Consider the following 18,640-nt stretch of genomic DNA (forward strand, 5'->3'; position numbering starts at 1 on the left):
CTCTTTATATTCCTCAGAAAATGTTAATCTCACAAAAAAATCATTGTATTATATCAACTTTGAGCACTGGAAACACTGGAATTCAAACCCCGAAGACAGTGTGCGAACTGTATTCTTGGACTCAAAAGATACAGCAAGTATGTCAAGATACAGTTTTACGTTTTCAGCATTCTTACATAAAAACTCCCCCACCCCATGAAAGCTTCCTTCCAAAAAAATCTGAATTTCAGAGCACCATATCCAAGTTTTATAACATTACAGAGAGTCTGCTCTTGGGAAGGAGTGCTTTGCTGTATTCTGAGAACGAGCTTCCGACTTTACAGCCATCTCACTAAGTTCTAATAGCAACACGGGAGTCTTAATGGACAAACACCCCTACTTATGTCAGCAGGTGGTGAACCTCTGTGTTGTGGAAGACGAACACAATAAGAAAGTACTGAAAAGAGTGTCCATTTTTTCAACAGTCTGCAGGTCCGGGTTTGACAGTAAAAACCCTGAAGAAGGAAGGGAAGGAGAACAACACTAAGTGGTGAGGATGAGTAAATACCCAGGAAAGATGGGAGACCTGTGGTGAAGGGCACCATGGTTGGGGTTCCTGAAGGACTGCATGGTCTGTGGCTCCCGCTGATGGAACAGGACGTGCGGACACTTCATAAGAAGCAGCAACACTGGTATTTCAGTTTGCGTTTCCAGTTCCTACTCTCGGTTAACTGACCTGCCAACCCACACACCATCTGTTGCTATTCCTCTTGTGGTACTCTCTTATAAATCACGTCTCACTTTTTCTCTAGTAGAAACAGCAGCTTTGAGATAACTGTATATGTTTTATAATTAGTCAGCTTCAATGCTTCATGAGCCACATTCGGGGAAAACATGAAAATAGGGCTGTATCTGGGGCTGAGAGGATCTAGAAAGTTGTGCCACCTTCACAGTAGGGGTTGTCCTCTCCCTTCATACATTTCATATTTAGTGGTTTGATCCCACTGCTGCAGGGGAATTGATTTCTAGCAGACAGAAGTCACTGAGAGTTACCACAGTTCAGACCCATTTCAGAATTTGGCTATGACTTTTTGCTAAGCCCCAGTCGATGCTGACTTCCTTTGCCTTTGACATTCTTACAGCTCACTAGAACCAGTATGGCATTAGTTGCAACAGAAGGGATCTGGCCTGCTTTGTCTGCAAACCTGCAGCTGTGGAACTGACCCAACCTCCAGCGTAGCATTTAAGCCAGACAGGGAATCAACCCAAGCGGCTGGCGTACTTCTAAGATGACATCTCCCTTGTCAAGAGAGATCTCTTTGGCATCACCACTGTGCAGTGACTCAGTTTTCCTTTTTGCCTTTTATGGCCCTCAGTCCTAGCCATCTGACCTGGGAACACTAGTTATTTGTGCTAGATTTGACGCTGACCAGCCACACTCAGGTCATTCGAAAAGGACTCAGACCAAGGCAGAAACTAAGAGGCAACCTCTACTACTCTTTTATCACTAAAATACAAGCATTTTTTAAAAATAGAACCTTTTGAGATTTTTTTGTCCCTTGCATACTCACTTCTTGAATCAACAACACAAGACAATCAGCAATTATCAAAAGCCCTATTCCGAAAAAAGTTACAAAGAAATACTTCTCAAATATACAAACATGCCTCTATAATCTCAGCTACTTAATGTATTTGTTCATTTAGAGATCTATATGACCATATATCCTTTCATATATTTGAAATACTTACTCCATTGGTTTGACAATTCATTTGTATCACCTAGACTTCCAATGTCATTAGGGTGAAAGTGATTTTACAAATAACTGATTAAAACTCTCACATTGGCTTTCCAGAAACCTTACCAAATTCCCAGTGTCACAACAACTTGTCTTACGGGTACCCCATGAAAACATTTACATCACCCAAGACTATTTTGCAATACAACAAATTAACACATTCTGCTTTTTATGACTTAAAAAAAAAAAATTAGAAGACGTTTTCACTGTCAGAAGAAAATTATTGATCTTCATCCCTAAAAAAGTTCTCCTGCTAGACCTGCACTTCCAAATTACTTTCTGCTTAAATCACTAAGATCATCAAAATCCCTCATATTGTCTACAGTGCACATCTTCACAATAAATGGTTTCACACTAGGCTTTCATGACGGCTCCTTATCAATTTCTCACATAGCAAAAGGTGACAACTAGCTATAATGAACCACAGTATTGCAGAGAAAAGACTGAGGGACTAAGAATACTATGATCTAATTGAGTATCATGTATAGTGGGTAGCTTTTTCTTCTGCAAATTTGACTTAAACACAAACCACATGAAACACTTGGGCCCTACCATCGCCCCAAGCTATTCTTGCACAGGGTACCAAAAAATTTATTTAGGTGCCAAAAGGTGTCTAGGTGCTCCTGAGCACACTGAAACCATGTGTTTGTCTGATTCTGATGGCTACCTCAGTTCCTTTCCCTCCTTGAAAGGGTCTACTATGCTAGGCATGCTTACACCATGAAAACTATTTGTGGTGATGAATTGAAAAAATACCATTAGTACCTACAGAGAGAGTCCTGATCATGAAGACAGAGTCCTGATCACTAAGGATGTTCATCATTCCCCATGCTGCCTCTAGTTTCCCAGTCATTGGATATAATGGTGAGACAATTGAGGAGCAGCACCCCCGGACTCTGCCTTTCCAAAAGTTTGCCCTAAACAAGCTTTAGTGCCCAAGTGCAAAAAAAAAAAAAAAAACCACCACCACCTTTTTCAGGCTCCGAGTCCTCATTTCCCAGAAATAAGTGCCTGAGCTCCTGCCAGGAGACAGCATCTTAGACATATTCCCCTCGCTGGCATTTCCTATTAGCTTAGGCACCGCAGCGTGTGACACACTGTCTGTAGTGAATCCCAGGCACGGCACTCCTTCTGGAAGCTGATTCAGCTCACTAATGTGACAGAAAATAAACCTACCACAGGAAAAAAGATATAGTTTCCTACTGAGACACTTAGATCTACCTGGCACAAAGTCAAACCACGTATAGCAGAGGAGAAGGGGCTACGTGGCAATGAACAGGAGGACAACTGGAGGATGTCAGATCTTCCCACTTGAAGCCAGTGTCACTGCTGGCAGCCTTGGTCCCAGCCTCATGCTATCCCCAAGGCTCCTGCCTCTCTTGTCCCAGCTCCAGGCCCTACCACACCATTTCCAAAGCCATTCAGCAGAAAACTGTTCACTCTCTGCTGCCAGCTGAACTGATTAGTCGCTCAATTGTCCTACCTGAAGGAACTAGTACCTTATTATAACCTTAGATTCTGATTAATTGCTTCCAAACTGCAATGTGCTGCATGCAATATACTGGGTCACATCAAAGATCCCCATAAAATAGAACCAGGTCTTTGACAGGGGCCAACAGAGGATGCCCATGGGAAGAAAAAAAAACTAAGAAGACGACAAATACAGAGTTATCTTTCTCTGATATACCCTCCTAGCTGCCAGCAACTGGCAGCGTAGACTTTCCAAATGGGAAGCTGTATCGACATCACTGCAGTGATGGAGTTTTTTCCAGGACTTTGCCTAATTTAAGCCCTTCCAATCTTTGGCTTCCACAAAATCCTCACAACAATGAGTTTCGTGGTTTAGCTGTGCATCATATCAGAAAAGAACTTCTCTTTATTAGTTATAAACCAAATAATTTCATTGTGTTACACAACACTTCTCATATTATGAGAAACAATGAATAATCTTTCCATACTCACCTTCCCCACACAATTCATAGTCTCACAGATCACCTTATGCCTCCTTTAGAGAAATTGCTTTTCTATGATGACCAGACCTAGGCTATTTATTCTTAGATGTATTTAATCTATACTTCTAATCGCCCTTGCTGCCCTTTTCAAGCTTTTTTTAGTTCACTTACAACCTTTTTGAGCTGGGGGAGAAGAAGGAACCATATATACATAGTTATACAATGGTACAACTATGGTTCTTGCTTGTCTTCTTTCCTAATTGTCCCAAATACTGTCAGCCTTTTTGATCAATGCTGATGAAAAATTTCCAAGAACTATCCACACTATCTCCAAAGACCTATTTTATGCACGATATTAGCCAATTCAGCACCTCTGCTGAATATGTATAATAAGGATTTCCTTTTCTCCATGTTAGAAAATGCATTACTTTGCATTTTTCAAACTTGGATCTCATCTGCAGTTTTATCACACAGTCACACAGATTTTTATTCCTTTCATCTTTCTTCAGCCACGGGGCTGGTTTGAGGGGGCCCACTCCCAACTCATTTTCCCAGTCCTACACTGCCCCGTTCTCACTACTTTCATGAGGTTATTTTTGAGTTGGATCAGCTTCCTGATCTAACTCATCTTGCAAAGACACCCAAGCAAAGTTTGTCAGTATGACGACAGGACAACACGACAGCTCAAACAGGCAGTCAGAGGTGGGTATAACAGGATGTACAAGAACATAATCTTGCATGGCCACCAAAGGTGAAACCATGGCTTCAATTATCATGAGTCCCTCAACCATTTAATATTATCAGCACATGTTGTCACCTCAGTTTTCATCCCACACTCACCAGCACCCCAGTCTTCACTGGGGACTTCTTTCCATTTTAAACACTGACAATTTACTCTTACCTTTCATTTTCCCTCTTTTAAGTCATCAGTCCTGAAAAGAATCTTCTTCCTTATCAAAAGGATCTCTACATTTCTTTAAGGATTTTTGGCAAGGGACTTTATCAAAAGCATTCTGGAAATACAAACATTAAGATATAGGCAGACCAGACCATATATACCCTCATACTCCTTCAAATCTTTAACAGCTCTACAGGATATAAAAGATCTGACTTATCTCTGAAAAATAACAATTTTTCCTCCCTTCCCTCAGTATAATATTGCTGCATGCATTTCTTCTTTCTACTTTTACTGTACTGCCACCCAATTTCCCAGAACAAAGTCATAAATTTACGCTGCAGTTTTGCATCTAATCAAACTCCTGCAAGCAAGTTCAGCTGCTAAAGGCACCAGTCCTTCTCTCCTGCAGTCCTCACCCGCGTGTCTCCCGCTCCCTGCCACCCTCTCCCTGTGTCAGGGGCAAACTTTGCGCCACCGACAGATTAAGTGGATCAGGAAACTGATCCATCTTAAAACTAATAATTCAGTATTTCCTTGGTTAGTATCAACCAGGACCAGCTCCCTACTCGGGTCCGCTACAGAATCACACGACAGGCTGTAGAGGCACAGAGGGACCAGTGCAGCGGCAGGAATGAGTGGCTGGGCAAGGCTGAGCTGCTTCTTTTGACTACAGCGCCAGTTTATGCTGGAATAATGTATTGGTAAAATGACAACCTTATTGCTTAGATGTTCCCCAAATAGAACCATTTCTTTTAATTGGCATCACATTTTCCACCTTCCTCTGCCACTGAAGCTGATTTATATGATAGATTACACACGACTGTTAGGAGTTCAGCAATTTCATATCTGAGTTCCTTTAGAAGTCTTTGGGGAGTAACATCTGATCCCGGTGATTTGTTACTATTCATTTTATTGATTTATTCTAAACCCGCTTCTACTGACACTCCAATTTGAGACAGCTTAGACTCATGCTGCATGAAGCAACGGTCCTGTGCGAGATCCTCCCCAGGTTCTCTTACACTGAACACAGAGTTAAATGATTATTTTAGCTTTTCTGCTATTCTTACGCTGATGTTGCTCCATGCATTCTGTTAAACTCTCATTCCTCTCCTATGGGCATGGCAGTAACATGCGTTTAGCCCACTCAGTTCACCAAGTTTTCCTAAGGCTTTGGGGAGAAGTTTACAAAATCCCTCAAAATGATGACTGGTAAGAGGAAGGGCTAGCAGGCATTTATTCTCTCCATCCTAAAAGATGGAAGATAGGATCACAAAGTGTTGGGCAAATATTTATTCTCCTTGACATCAGTCCACACACATCAGATACACTCTCGTTGATTGTGTGGCAGTCACAGGAGCACGTTTTTTAACACCTTTTACTCATCAGTAATAAAGCACAGTGAGCAAGAGTCCTAACAGCATCCTTTATAGCTAAGAAACAAACAAACAAACAAACTCAAAAAGCAATTGGACTTTTTTTTATTATTAAACAAAAGACAAAACCTAGAAAAGGCAGCGCTGTATCCCTTTTTTGCAACATCACTTAGCAGCTGACTACAATCAGCTCATGCAAGACACTACCATTCTCCTAGAAGGTCACATACAGTTCCTCAGAGGGTGCCATTACCCAACATCAAAGCAATGTCGTTGGTGCAAGTGTAGAAACAGAACGGACTTCTAGGACAAACAGACATGGTCTGAAGGCCCATCCTAGATGCTACATTATGATCCTGATGCCAAAACTGCTTCTGTGTGACAGGGGAGAGTTCCCATTAATCCAAGGGTCATGCATAGTCCCAGATAAGGTGACACAGCATGGTACAAAGGTCATTACTCCTTTCTTTTCCTATTCCTAAGAAATCCAGACCATACTTACACCTTTCTGCATCTGTTTTAGCTACATCATGAGGATTCATCCTCTTTTTCTGTCCCGTTAGCCCTTCTCCAGGTCTTTCATCATTTGCCATCCTAACTTCTGTGACAGCCTGTCTAACAAAAGTATCATGCCTCCCCCCTTGCCACAATCCCTTTCACCCAGTCCAGTAAAAAGATACATCAGTTAAGACCAACACCAGCATGTTGCTCTGGTCTTACCATTCCTCATTTACATCCTTTCTCCAGCTCTCCATTTCCCACTGCTTCTTGCTCTCAAAGACCTTCACAAATCAATCTCTTCTTCTCCCTACTCATTCCCTAAAATGAAACCCACAATAGGGAGGTAAAAGACAGCTAGTGTCATCAGATGTGATGAGGGAGATTATGTTCTGCTTCAGCAATGTTCTGCTTAAGCTGCCTGAGAGAGGTGGCCCAGTGGCCTGAAGGAAATTATCTGAGGGATCCAGGCAGGCCTGGAGAAGTAGCAGTGGATGCAATGATCACTGCGTCATTCCAGATGCTGCCAAACGTTGAACGCAATCATGGCGAGGCAAGATGGTATGTTTGAATAGAGACCAGTCAGAGGATACTCCAAAGACTAGATCAGGATAATATCCAGAGAAGGAAATGCTGCTAATGCCCAAGAAATAGAAGCTTTTGCAGAACAGGACAACAATTTTGAAAGAAATGTTGTAGTCAATGGGAAGGGATTAGAGATCCTGAGACGCTAAAATTTGGCCTCTTGTAGATTACTTGTTCAAATCCCCATCCTTGACAAGGATTAGCCCAGGAGGTATGCCTTGCATTTTCTGCCTGGATATTGACATAATTGAAGTATCTCACTCTGTTCAGTTCTTAAAACTTCCCAACTGCCCTCTAAAGTGCGCATTCAGCAGACATCCCCCAGTGATTCCAACAACCTTTGGGATGACTCAGAAAAGTTGTTCGTTACAGAAATTTAAAATCTCCAGCCATCTCATGGTAGGAAACAAAACCAGTCTTCTTGGGGGTTGATACATTACAGGTTATAGTAACTCAGCGAGATGAAAACTTTCTCCCTTTGAGATGGAAGGCTGGAGAGACCTTGTTACTGGCAAGCCCCAATTTAAGGTGACGCCACAAGAACTCACATATACTCTCTGACTTAGTCATCACAAAAAAACCTCAATCATTAAACTGTTATTAAGTACCTAAGCTTAAAGAGTCTTGCAGACCTCAGGCTTTCAAGACATCCTTGCCTACAGAAGTAATCTGAGCTGAGCTCTGTCTAGGTAGTTGCACTAGTCTAGCTCTGCATGTTGCAATGTCCCCTTCAGTGTCCTCAGTTGCTATAATGTGTTCAGCCACATCACAGACACTGGGACTCTTCTTCAGGTCAGGTAAGAGAAGGTGTCCCCACTTGTCTTTTATAGCAGAGGATGCCACAGCAGAGTGCTTAAGGTATCTCGCTACAGGTTTAGCAGCAGCTGAAGGGAGCCTTGAGGCCTGGGCTGGACCCCAGCTAAACTTATTCCAGCCCAGCCCTAAAGCTTCCCTTTACTGTCCCAGCTGCAAGCGGTACCTGCTGACTTGGGCTACAAAAGAGGATGGCTGGGAGCAATATATGGCGCATCATTCAGCCATGTCAGTGTTTATAAAAAGCAGTGCCCCATGACCACGCTAGCCCCAGGAAATAGTGGATTTTTTTTTAATGACCACAGAGGATTGCAGTTATGATCTGTTATACGAAGGGTGGGAATGAAAACATGCAGAACATCCCTCCTTGGGAAGCAGTGCAAAGGGTCAAACAGAACAACAGCCCCCTGCACACCAGCGTATGTAAGAACAGCTCTTTCTCACGTTCTTTACAGACACAAATAAGCAAACCGGGTTGGGGGCTGCAGGGAAAACAGGAGGCCAAGGAAGTCGTCCTGGAACTGGCAAACCGACAGCAGGAGCAGCAGCTGGGTACAACAACATCGTCCTTTCATGTTCTGCAAAGCTATGCCTGCTAAAACACAAGCCTGCGGGACTCTGCAACTCAACCGTCCTCTGAGATGGGCCAGACTGGAACTACAAAAAATACAAAGAACAGCAAATCCAAGCACACAAACAGCAGAAGGATGCCTGCAGGTGCACAAAGAAAGATGTACATATGTACAGCCGATATCCCACACCTCCTCATGCCAAATGCCACTGAGTCTGCAAAGCAGACTGATAAAAACCATTACAGGGGCATCTGCCACATAAAACATTGGGAAATGTAACTCCCAAAGTCTTTTATTTTGATGAAGTTCTATATCACCAGATTAATAAAGTCAGAAGAAAATGGCATATGATGAACTACCTTTGAGGAAGCGGAGGGCCGCTGGGCAAGGTTTAGCACACTTCTTTGTGATGGCAAAAAACTGAAGCCACAGCTACTTTGTTCTGTCCCTAGGATCCAGTTAACCCTGCCTACAGGGCAGAGCTAATTGTTTCTTTCTAAAAGGAGGTAGGATAAGGCAAAAGAGGTGAGGGGAAGCCAATCAACCTTTAAACACATTACCATCTGCTAACAACCAGGCAAGTAGTGGTTTAGCATTTGTTTTGAGGGCAGTCTACCAGCCCCCTCTATAACAATAAGACCAGGCTTATGAACAGCCTCCCGGTGATGGGAAGGAGAGAGAGCAAAGAGAAAAGAAAGAAAAGGTAGTACACGTGAGGATGCATACAGCATCTAATGCTTTATGTAAGGAGTGCTTTGTATTTACAAACACTAAAATATAATGCATATCACTAGTGCAAATCTCATTGTTTTCCAGCAAGATTGTGAGCTTATAAAAAAAGATGCAGCAGACTATAAAGATGGGCAGCTAATGTCCCTCAATCTGCATACGTAAGCGTTAATGGGGAAACTTATTCTGGATCCAACATTTGACCTTAAAGGGCCAACGAAGGACCCCCACTACACTGCCTAAGAGCTGGCCCAAGTACATTACACCCAGAACTAGTCTCAGGCCATCTGTGGAGGGAAAACAATCACAGTCTCTCTCTGCACTAAATATTAATGTCTAGGCAGACAAAAGCAGCACTAGGAATAATACCGTAATAATATCACCAGCAGACATTCTATATGTTTCTTCGGGGCATTCACACATCAGCACTAGGAATAAGCCTATTGTCCCACATTAAACTAATGACTTGTTCCGAGAACCCAATCCTGACGTTCCTCTGGGAATCGCAGATGTCATTTATATTTTCAGTCACTTAAAAGGATTAAAGTGTGTTTATTCTCAGTAATCTCATTTGTAGAGAGAGATATATACAGGCAGCAGGAGTATGCGTTTTAACCCTATTGGGAAGGATGAAATGCGCAGCTCCGTTTACAGCCAGCTGCCTTCCTCAGCTCTTCAGTATTCGGGACCTCCGAAAGTGTCACCAGCCTGGCCGCTTCCATTAAAACTATCTACGAATCGCAGGTTGCAGGCACTTGTGATAAACTACCCCAGGAGCTCTTGGCGACAGCAAGCTGTCCACATAGCCAAGAGATCCAGCTGAAAATTAAACTGCATGTCAAGTAGCCCGATCAATATAATAATTGCTCTAGGCTGGAACAAATTACAATCTCTGGTCGAAGACACACAAGTACAGCATCAGGCTATACGCTGTGCCCTGGGCTATGAGGAAATTTATAAGCCGCGCTTATGAAACAGAAGACGTGCCAAAGTACCGGGGTGTTAGCCAGTACCCGGTGTTAGCTAACTACCAAGTAGTTAGCCAGGAGGCTGAAGTGCACAGCAAGTATTCTGATCAATACAGTAATAGCTGCAGGCTACGAGGAATGGCAGTCTCTGCCTGAGGAGACACGGGTGCTGCACGCCGCAGCCTGCGCTGCCCAGGCAGCGCCGAAAGCCGCATACAAAAAAGGCTGAAGCTGCTGCGAGGCATGCGGCTCCTGAGCGGCTTCGCCAATTGCCGGCCTTCCTGCCCCGAGGCCGGGCGCCCCGCTTTGCCACCCCCGACAGCCGCACCCTCACCGTTGCCTCCCCACATTGCCCCGGGTCGAACGTCCGGCTGGCAGCCGGCTTTCGGCCGGGGGTGCCCGGGAGCGACCCCCGCGCCGCCCCGCGCTGCCGGCACGGGCACCGGGACCTCTCCCCCATTCCCGCCCAGGGCCGGGGACAGGCGCTTCCCCGGCCGCCGCCGCCTCCCCGCCGGGCTCGCTCCTTACCCGTCTCTTTGTCCTGGGCGGCTTCCAGGTGCAGGTCGCTGAGGAGATGCTCCAAAATCTTCTCCGGCGTCCCCGACACCACCACGTATCTGTCGGAAAGCAGAGAGTCCCCGGAGTCATCCTCGGTGGAGGACTGCGAGCGGCTGCTCCACTCGTCCTCCTCGTCCTCCTCGTCGATGTACTTGAAGTAAGGCACGTCGAAGGTGGGCAGCGGCCGCTCCCCGCCGCGGCCCGCCAGCGCCTCGGGCACCCGCACCCTGCCGCTCCCCATGGCGCCCCGCTCCCCCGCGCCGCCCCCCTAGGTGCTCCCCCCGGGGGCCATCGCCCTGCCGGGGGCCGCGGGCCGCCGCCGCCCCGCCCGCTGCCGCCGCCGAGCCCGGCCCGGCCGGCCCAGCCCCGCGCTCCCGGAGCCGCGGAAGCCTTACCTCCCGCGCCGCTCGGGGGCCGGGCTGCGTGACCACACCTTCCGCAGCACCAGCGCTGCGCCGGCCTCCTCCCGCGCCCGCTCGCCGCCGCCTCCATCGTCCGCCTTCTGTGCGCGGGGGAGAGAGCGAGAGAGGGGAGAGAGCCGTCAGGGCCGGCCGCCGGCCGGGGGCTGCTGCCCCGCCGCCGGCTCTGCCCGGCCAGCTCTCGCTGCCGGAGGTCTGGATCGAGAGGGGCAGAGAGGAGGAAGCGGCTCCCCTTTGTGAGCGGCGCCCGGCAGCGTGTGTTGGATTTTAATTCGCAGGAGCGGGGCGGGCATGCGGCTTTCCGTGTCCCCCAGGTGATGGCTTGTTGAATTTCCAGCCGGTCAAGTAAAGCAGGGGACAGGTAACAAGAGTCAGGAAGCGGCCAGCGCTCCCGAGCGCCCCAATAATAAATACACAAGCAGAATACACCTTCTGTAAAGCTTCTCTCCTGTACTTCAACAAAGGCGATAAAAGCAGTGGGACAGGCATGCAGTGTATGTCTCTGAGCGTCTCTTAAAGTACTCTGTGTACAGATCTCCCTCCTTCCCAACAACTTTTTAACTTGGGAAACAGACACCCCCACAGAAAGTTAAGCCCAGTGACCACCCCTTGCGTGAATCGCGGCTAAGCTGCCATTTGCACACCGACTTTCTCCCTCTGGGCTCCCTTAAAGGGAAGGGAGCTGCACAATCATCCATTTCTGCCCACGCAGCCCGCATCCACAGAGCAGCAGAAGCCAGCGGACCGAGCAGCGGAGGAGATGAGGCTTTGCTGCTGACTGAGCAGCCCCTGCGAGATCCTCCGGCCAGATTCAGCCACCGGAGGGTGAGCGACACAAAAGAGGCCGCTGTTCCAACGCAAGTACACCCAGTAGTTGCTGTTCCTCTAATTCTGACCTGGTTTAGTTCTATCGTTCAGTATGTCAAACACATGTGTGAAGGCAATACATGGACTACTCGAAGGAGAAAAAACAGCATTTGTGCATCGAGTGTACAGTATCCAGCAGTGACAAAGACTTCAGGTAGGCTAAAAATTGCTGAGGAACAGATCTTGGCAAAGCAAGGGAGAGAAACCACTTTATGATCCCTTTTTCTATTATTTTATTTCTCATTCCAAGACCCAGTGAGTCTGATTGCTGCTTCTGGTTGTCACTGTGGTGCAGGCATGTCCAAAGATGCAGCCCCTGCCCTGAAGAAGTTTTCTTTATCAGTAAACAACATGTAGAATTGATCTATGAAATTTCTGCAAGGTCAGACATACAGGTACTGAGCCAATTAATGTCAGATATTCATTGTAACACTCCCAGGGGACATTACTGAGCAGCCGCGTTACAGGAATACTGATGCATAATTGTAACCTTCCATTTCACCGGCCGTGATTTTTTGTTGCCTACATATTAGAAAAGCTGCAATGAAGGAAGAAGCAAAAGAGAAGGAGAGGAAGAACAAGAAACAGGTGCAGCATTAAAGCAATTCAGCAACAGGGAGGTTTATCCAAACAAATAAATCTCTCCATTTCTCTGGCACCCTCTAAGAGAGCCCCGATACTCATTTCCCCGTGCTCACTGACATTCCAAACTGCAGCACATATGGGGCATACATGTTACGTACAGTGCTGTATTTGTACAAACCATCTATTTCCACATACATCGAAATGGATTTTAAGCATACCCATACACGTTACATACATGAGCAGCTGGCAGCAAGTCAACAGGGAGCACTGGGAGGGCAAACGCGCTCTCATACTGAAAGGACATTAACAATGGTGGTTGTGGAAGACAATGTTCCCGCTTCAGCATCTCACCAAGCAGAAACATTTCAAAAAACCTTTTGGGTAATTGTACGCAAATTAACTGCATAAAGTGCCCCAATGGTGAGATTTTCGTAAGGCTCTTCCTCTTGTCCTTGCCTGTTTTATCAATTTCAAGGAAGAGAAAAATCAACCTATCTTATCAGGAAAGACAAAAACTGTGGAAAACCAAGGCCAACCAGGTTCAATTTGGATTTTCGTTACCTATAATAATTATTTCCAAAAAAAGGAGAGGGATAGAGAATTTCTTTATTTTGCTATCTTCTGTTAAAAACAATTTCACTTTAAAGGAAGAATTATTATTTCATTAAAATGCTACTTATGCGTGACGTATTTTTGTGCTCAGTCAGACCCTTTAATCATACCACAAGCAACAACAATTAACCTGAACAAAGCAAAACACAAAGACAAGTCCTGTGTATTCTCTCAATTTTTACAAGTTCTGATTTCACTAGAGATATTACTCTAAAATGACATCAAGGCACGCTTCATTTATCGGAATCTTGAATGGTCCGTGAAATAATTAATTCTCGCTGGAAGAAAACCAGGCTGCTCTCAGCATGCTCCATCTAAATCCAGTGGCAGATGAGAAGGAGGATGCAAGGGGCCCCCAAGTGACAGCAGCTTGTACTGAAGAGCAAGGCAGCACCCTAGCTGAGTCCCTAAAAGTCAGCAGGCTGACTCAAGAGACATCCTCATCATACCACCAGTTGACAACGAAGCTTCCCAGCACTTTTTCAGACCGTTACGCAGCCCTTGCTTAAGCAACCTGCACCAACCACGCAGGAGCGCGGCGCCTCAACGTTACCGTCTCTCTCATGTCATGGCCGGGCAGATGAATTGGGGCAGAGAGGCTACCGCAGGGTCATGCTCCAGATCAACAGCAGAATCGCAGTTCAAACTCTGGTGACGCTACACTGGCACCTCGGCTTTGAGCCCCCCACGCTGCCTATTTGACATTTACTTCCCTCCAGTGCAAGAGGGTGGGAAATGACTCCCAGCAGCCTGGGTCAGAATACGTTTGGACTTGTGCTTTCCAGAGGTGGGACAGGAGGGGGCAGAGCACCAGCGATGCTGTAGAGGTTAATCACTGTCTCACTTCGCATGTGGCCTCGAGCAAGTCACTTGTGCAGGCTCTCCCTCTCAGTCGTCCCTTCAAAAGCACCGTTTGCATCCTGCTTGAATGTTATACTCAATCCCTGGTGCAGATTTACCCATCACTAGGAAATTTAGCTAGTGTCCATGAAACGCTATGTGTGTCGACCATTATATTTCACATTTATTATGGCTTTTAATTAATCACCTCGTGATAGCTAAACACAGCACCATCAACCTCTACGTCACTTCCCAGAAGGAGTTTCAGGTAAACAATAAGGCCCTCTGGACTTGGTGGATCTTTTGACCAATATTATGGTTAATTTTCCACTCCTTGCATCCATCTTCCTAATATTGAGATAAGCCATTTATCTCCTGGGTAATATATTTTAACAGCAGACAAGTGCTACCTTTATTTTCAGCATGAAAGGAACCCTGGGGTGGTATAAATATTTATATGCTTATAGGAATGAAACAGCTGGAAGTCCTTGCTTAGCGGGCCTTAACTTGTGCAGGTTACGCTTTGCATGAGTAGGAATATGACCCTCTGAATTACCACTGGGGCAGAAGAAAGCAGAGGTATATACAGTAGTGTTGAAAACAGCCACGGCGTGCTGGCTTCCTTGTGGAAGACATTAGATGTCTGAGTTATTTGCAATTGGCAGTGAAGAATCCAATCTCTGGCCAAAGCAACCGATAACTCTGGTATCAGTCAGGGCTTCCGTGTCCCTTGAACTTCTGAGTTTGGCCATTTCATTAATTAAAAGAGGAACCAACACCCAGAATGTGCTGCCTCCCCTCTTCCTACAAGAGACATCCACTGCTAGAAATAGCGTTAAAAAGGTGCTCTACTTTCCAACAGCTTTCTAACAGAAAAAAAACCAGTACGCTCTGCAACAGACACAGTATATTCAGAAGTGTGCTTCATTGAAAAGAAATTGTATTTTCACATCATTCCTCCACGGGACAGGACACCTGTGCAAAGATTTATTTCTTTTTCTTACCCATTACTGAAGTGCCTGTTAGGCTGGAACACCACTAACTAGCAACGCAAAACATGCACTTCCCAATGACAGAACTTTCCTTCAACATCTCTCCACCTGCTTTTTTAAAAAAGGAACCAGACCCAGAGCTACCCCGGCAAACTCCAGATCCAGAGAGACTCCCACATTGTTGGTTTCAATGGGTAAGGAAGTAATGCGGCAATTAAGAGATAACCTGAATAAAGGCACCTATAAACTTAATGGAGCATTGAAAATCCAGTCTGCAGACAGATTTTCCTGCTGCCAAACAATCGCGCAAAGGCAAAGAGAATCTTCTTTGGGCAACATGCAACAAAGCAAACTTTACACAGGCTATCTGCTTCAAAATCACATTAAATAACAAAGAAAGTCCCTCCTCTAGGAGTTATGGAGGGCAGGAACATTTTGTTTTCATAGCATAATTTGGTAAAACTGACTCAACGCAATCAGATAACGCTGATCACTTCTGCTTCTATGTCTTTTGATGCTGGTGCCAGGGCATGCCCTTGAGAGGTACGGGAAAAGGCATACACGAAGGATTCCCGGGGCTGTTCATGTTCTGAAGAGGAGACCGCTCCTCCCCACAATGAATCCATGGAGCTTCCCTACACACAGAGGAATATTTCCATGTAAGAGGTGTGAAATAGAAGAGCGGAGGCTGGAAGGGGGCTCAGACGCACAAGTGTAGACAGGCTTCCGCTGCAGTGCAAGGAAGGCGCTCAAAGAGGTGACAGAACAGGACAAAAGCCACCAAATAACAAGATTCCCATTTCAGAAGACTGATTGTTTTCCTTGGCAGGCATATTTTTGCTTGGATGTTATAATCAATCCCTGGTGCATATTATCCATGCAAAAAGAAGAATTACAAGAACATGATTAAGACAGAAAGGACAAGTCTGAAAACTGGGAAACACTGACTGGTATTCTTTAATTTAGCTCCTTTGACTAAAACACTTTGTTTTTCTTTTTTTTTTTTTTTTTTTTTTTTTTTAACTATGTCGTGCTCTATCCCTACAGCTCTGCCTTGTTCAGCTTCTGTTGAGGCCTTGCTCTGGGACTGGGTCAAAGCTGAGCAATGACAAAATGTCCTCGTCTGTTGGGACCCTGCTGTACCCACTGCAAAGGCTGGAAGCACCTGCCTCCACAGGGTGACACTGAGGTCCCCAACCTGCCCACTGACAACTAGCTTGGATACAGCAAAAGTTGTAGAGTTACAGCTGCTCTAGCTCAGAGCTCGTCCAGGCTCATCACCTCCTACAAGCAGACCCTGGCTGTAACAGCTGAGAGCTACAGCTGTAAAGAAAACTCTTCGCAGCTCAGGCTGAAGCATGATCAGAGCTTACCGATCCTTCAAATATTAACCTCCAAAGCTCTAGAAACTCTTTACAGAGCATATACAAACTGCATTTGGGCCAGATTTGGGTGGATATTTATGAAGATGGCAAAAAACCAAAGACTTTTCCCCAAAGGGGTTTCAGATCCCACTTCAGAAGTATAAGGGCATAAGAGCTTTTCAGAGAACTACTGCCAGAATTTTTTTTAACATAGCAAACCAGTATTTACCCCTAACCTTACTCTTAGCAGCTTCTGAACCATGCTGGCTGCATTTTTCATTAAAAGATTACATAGGCTACGGCAGACACCTTTCAGAATAAGCAGATAAGATGCAACAACTCTTAGAAGCAACTGAAAATGAAGTGTTACAATGTGAGGCATTTGCCAATGCTAGTAGCAGACAATGAGACGAGTCCTAGCTATAAAATACGAACATATTTATATTACAAACATGAAAGAAAGTAAAAAAACCCAACAACATTCTATTAACAGCTTCTCCTGTAAGTGACACTTTCAGACAGCATCTATCAAAGACTAAAGATTATTGCCTGCTTACACTTCACTACGTTTTTCCCTGGAATCTGTTATTGTGGAAACTGCAGAATTAGATTTAAAGTTACCAAAGTACAAATAGATGTACAAAAATGACCCTGTTCTTTACAGGCTATTCCTCTTTATTTGACAAGAAAATGGAAATGAACACAGTACAATTAAAGTGGAGATGGATGACAATATCTCTGATCTCTGGGGATAATCCATCTCAGAATATGTTGCTGTATTTCACAGAATTTCAAGAGAGACCAAAATCTGTATTAATGGGCTTGATTGACTTTCAACTACAGCAGGAGAAAAGCATTTCAAAGTCACCAGCACAGCTTAACCAAGCTGTATAGAGAGGAAACTGGTATTTTTTATGCAGTGATTACCCTCTCTTTATTCTAGAAAGACGAAAATAAAAAATAGCTACGATTCTACCTCTACTTAAAATACCATAGCACAAAACGTTTTAAATGGGACTGCCTGTTTTGTAGTCAGTTGCATGGTCACTACTTTTTAGCAACTTCAAGGGAAAAATTACCTTACAGGACTGCAGGAACATCAACAGCAGCTTTTCATATGACAATTCTTAAGAATCAAAAAAAATTCTCACATAAGGCTGTGTTATTTTATTTCACTATAAAATATAGCCCATAGCATATTCATATTACATTTTACTATTTTTCTCCTCTCATGAACTTTTCTCCAGTTCTTCTTTGTACTCCAATATTTTTGTTTCCCTCTGCAGTTGTTAAATCTACTTTCATAAGCATGTGCTAATCCACAGTATACTGGGAGAAACAGAAATCCACTGATGAAAAATTAAAATGGCTTACACAGTGATTTTGTTTTGGCTCTCAGCGACTTCTGACCAGGCTATAAAACTATAAAATGCTTCAAATGATTCGACCACCACCTCTCCCAACAACGGGCGCCCAGGCATCATACCCAAACTTCCCGGTGGTCTCACACTGAGCTCTCTGTCTCAGAGATGCACAACAAAGAGCCGACATTCAGCTCAACACAACCTCCTCTGAATTTATCAACTTCGCAAATGGTGGTAAAATGAGCACGAGCCACATCGCGAAAAAAAATATCAAAATCCTTTGTTGCTGAAACCGATTTTGAATATCGCACCCGATAACGCACAGAATAAGCCCTTTTAGAAAAACTGTTGGTGCTGTCATCTGCATACCGAGTATCTGCAGCAAAGGCAATGTTAATAACAAGTTACCTTTGTAGAGGGGTCAAAAGGACAATGCTGGTAAGACAGAGATGACAGACAACAGGCATCAGGGAAAAGATTAATATCCCCACACAGTCATACATCAAGGAACTCAATTTTTGCCTGTAATCTCAAAACTGCTGAGAGTAGGATTATTTCTGCTTTCCCTATTACTAAGAAGAAAGAAACCGCTCATGGGAATAGGGCACGGCTAAACGCAAGTCCTTATGTGAGCAGAAAGGCTGCGGTTAGGTCCTAGGGCAAAAAAAGAAAAAAAAAGCTCAGTCGCGTGATGTTCCCAAGCGGTGGTTCCACCGCAAGCGAGGTTGGGGTTTCATTGTGCAGGCCACTTAAAAAACATGAAAAAATCTGTGTAGTTCAAGCAAGACAAAAGGAGAGAGAGAAGAGGAGCCTCACGCGGCATTTCATAGCAGGTTAGTAGCAAGAAGTGCCCCAAATGGAGACCAAATTGTCTGT

General features: G+C 44.9%; 1 protein-coding gene across 1 annotated transcript in view; it reads right to left on the bottom strand.

The window, feature by feature from the left end:
• Positions 1–18,640, bottom strand: part of RAPGEF5 (Rap guanine nucleotide exchange factor 5) — a 168,669-nt gene that overhangs the window by 56,783 nt on the left and 93,246 nt on the right. Inside the window, exons 10-11 of the mRNA XM_075492975.1 lie at positions 11,117–11,223; positions 10,692–10,780 (exon numbers count right to left, since the gene is read on the bottom strand). Coding sequence (XP_075349090.1) covers positions 10,692–10,780; positions 11,117–11,223 — 196 coding nt within the window. The remainder of the gene's footprint in view (positions 1–10,691; positions 10,781–11,116; positions 11,224–18,640) is intronic.

Source organism: Mycteria americana, chromosome 2 (genome assembly GCF_035582795.1).
Source record: "Mycteria americana isolate JAX WOST 10 ecotype Jacksonville Zoo and Gardens chromosome 2, USCA_MyAme_1.0, whole genome shotgun sequence".
NCBI lineage: Eukaryota > Metazoa > Chordata > Aves > Ciconiiformes > Ciconiidae > Mycteria > Mycteria americana.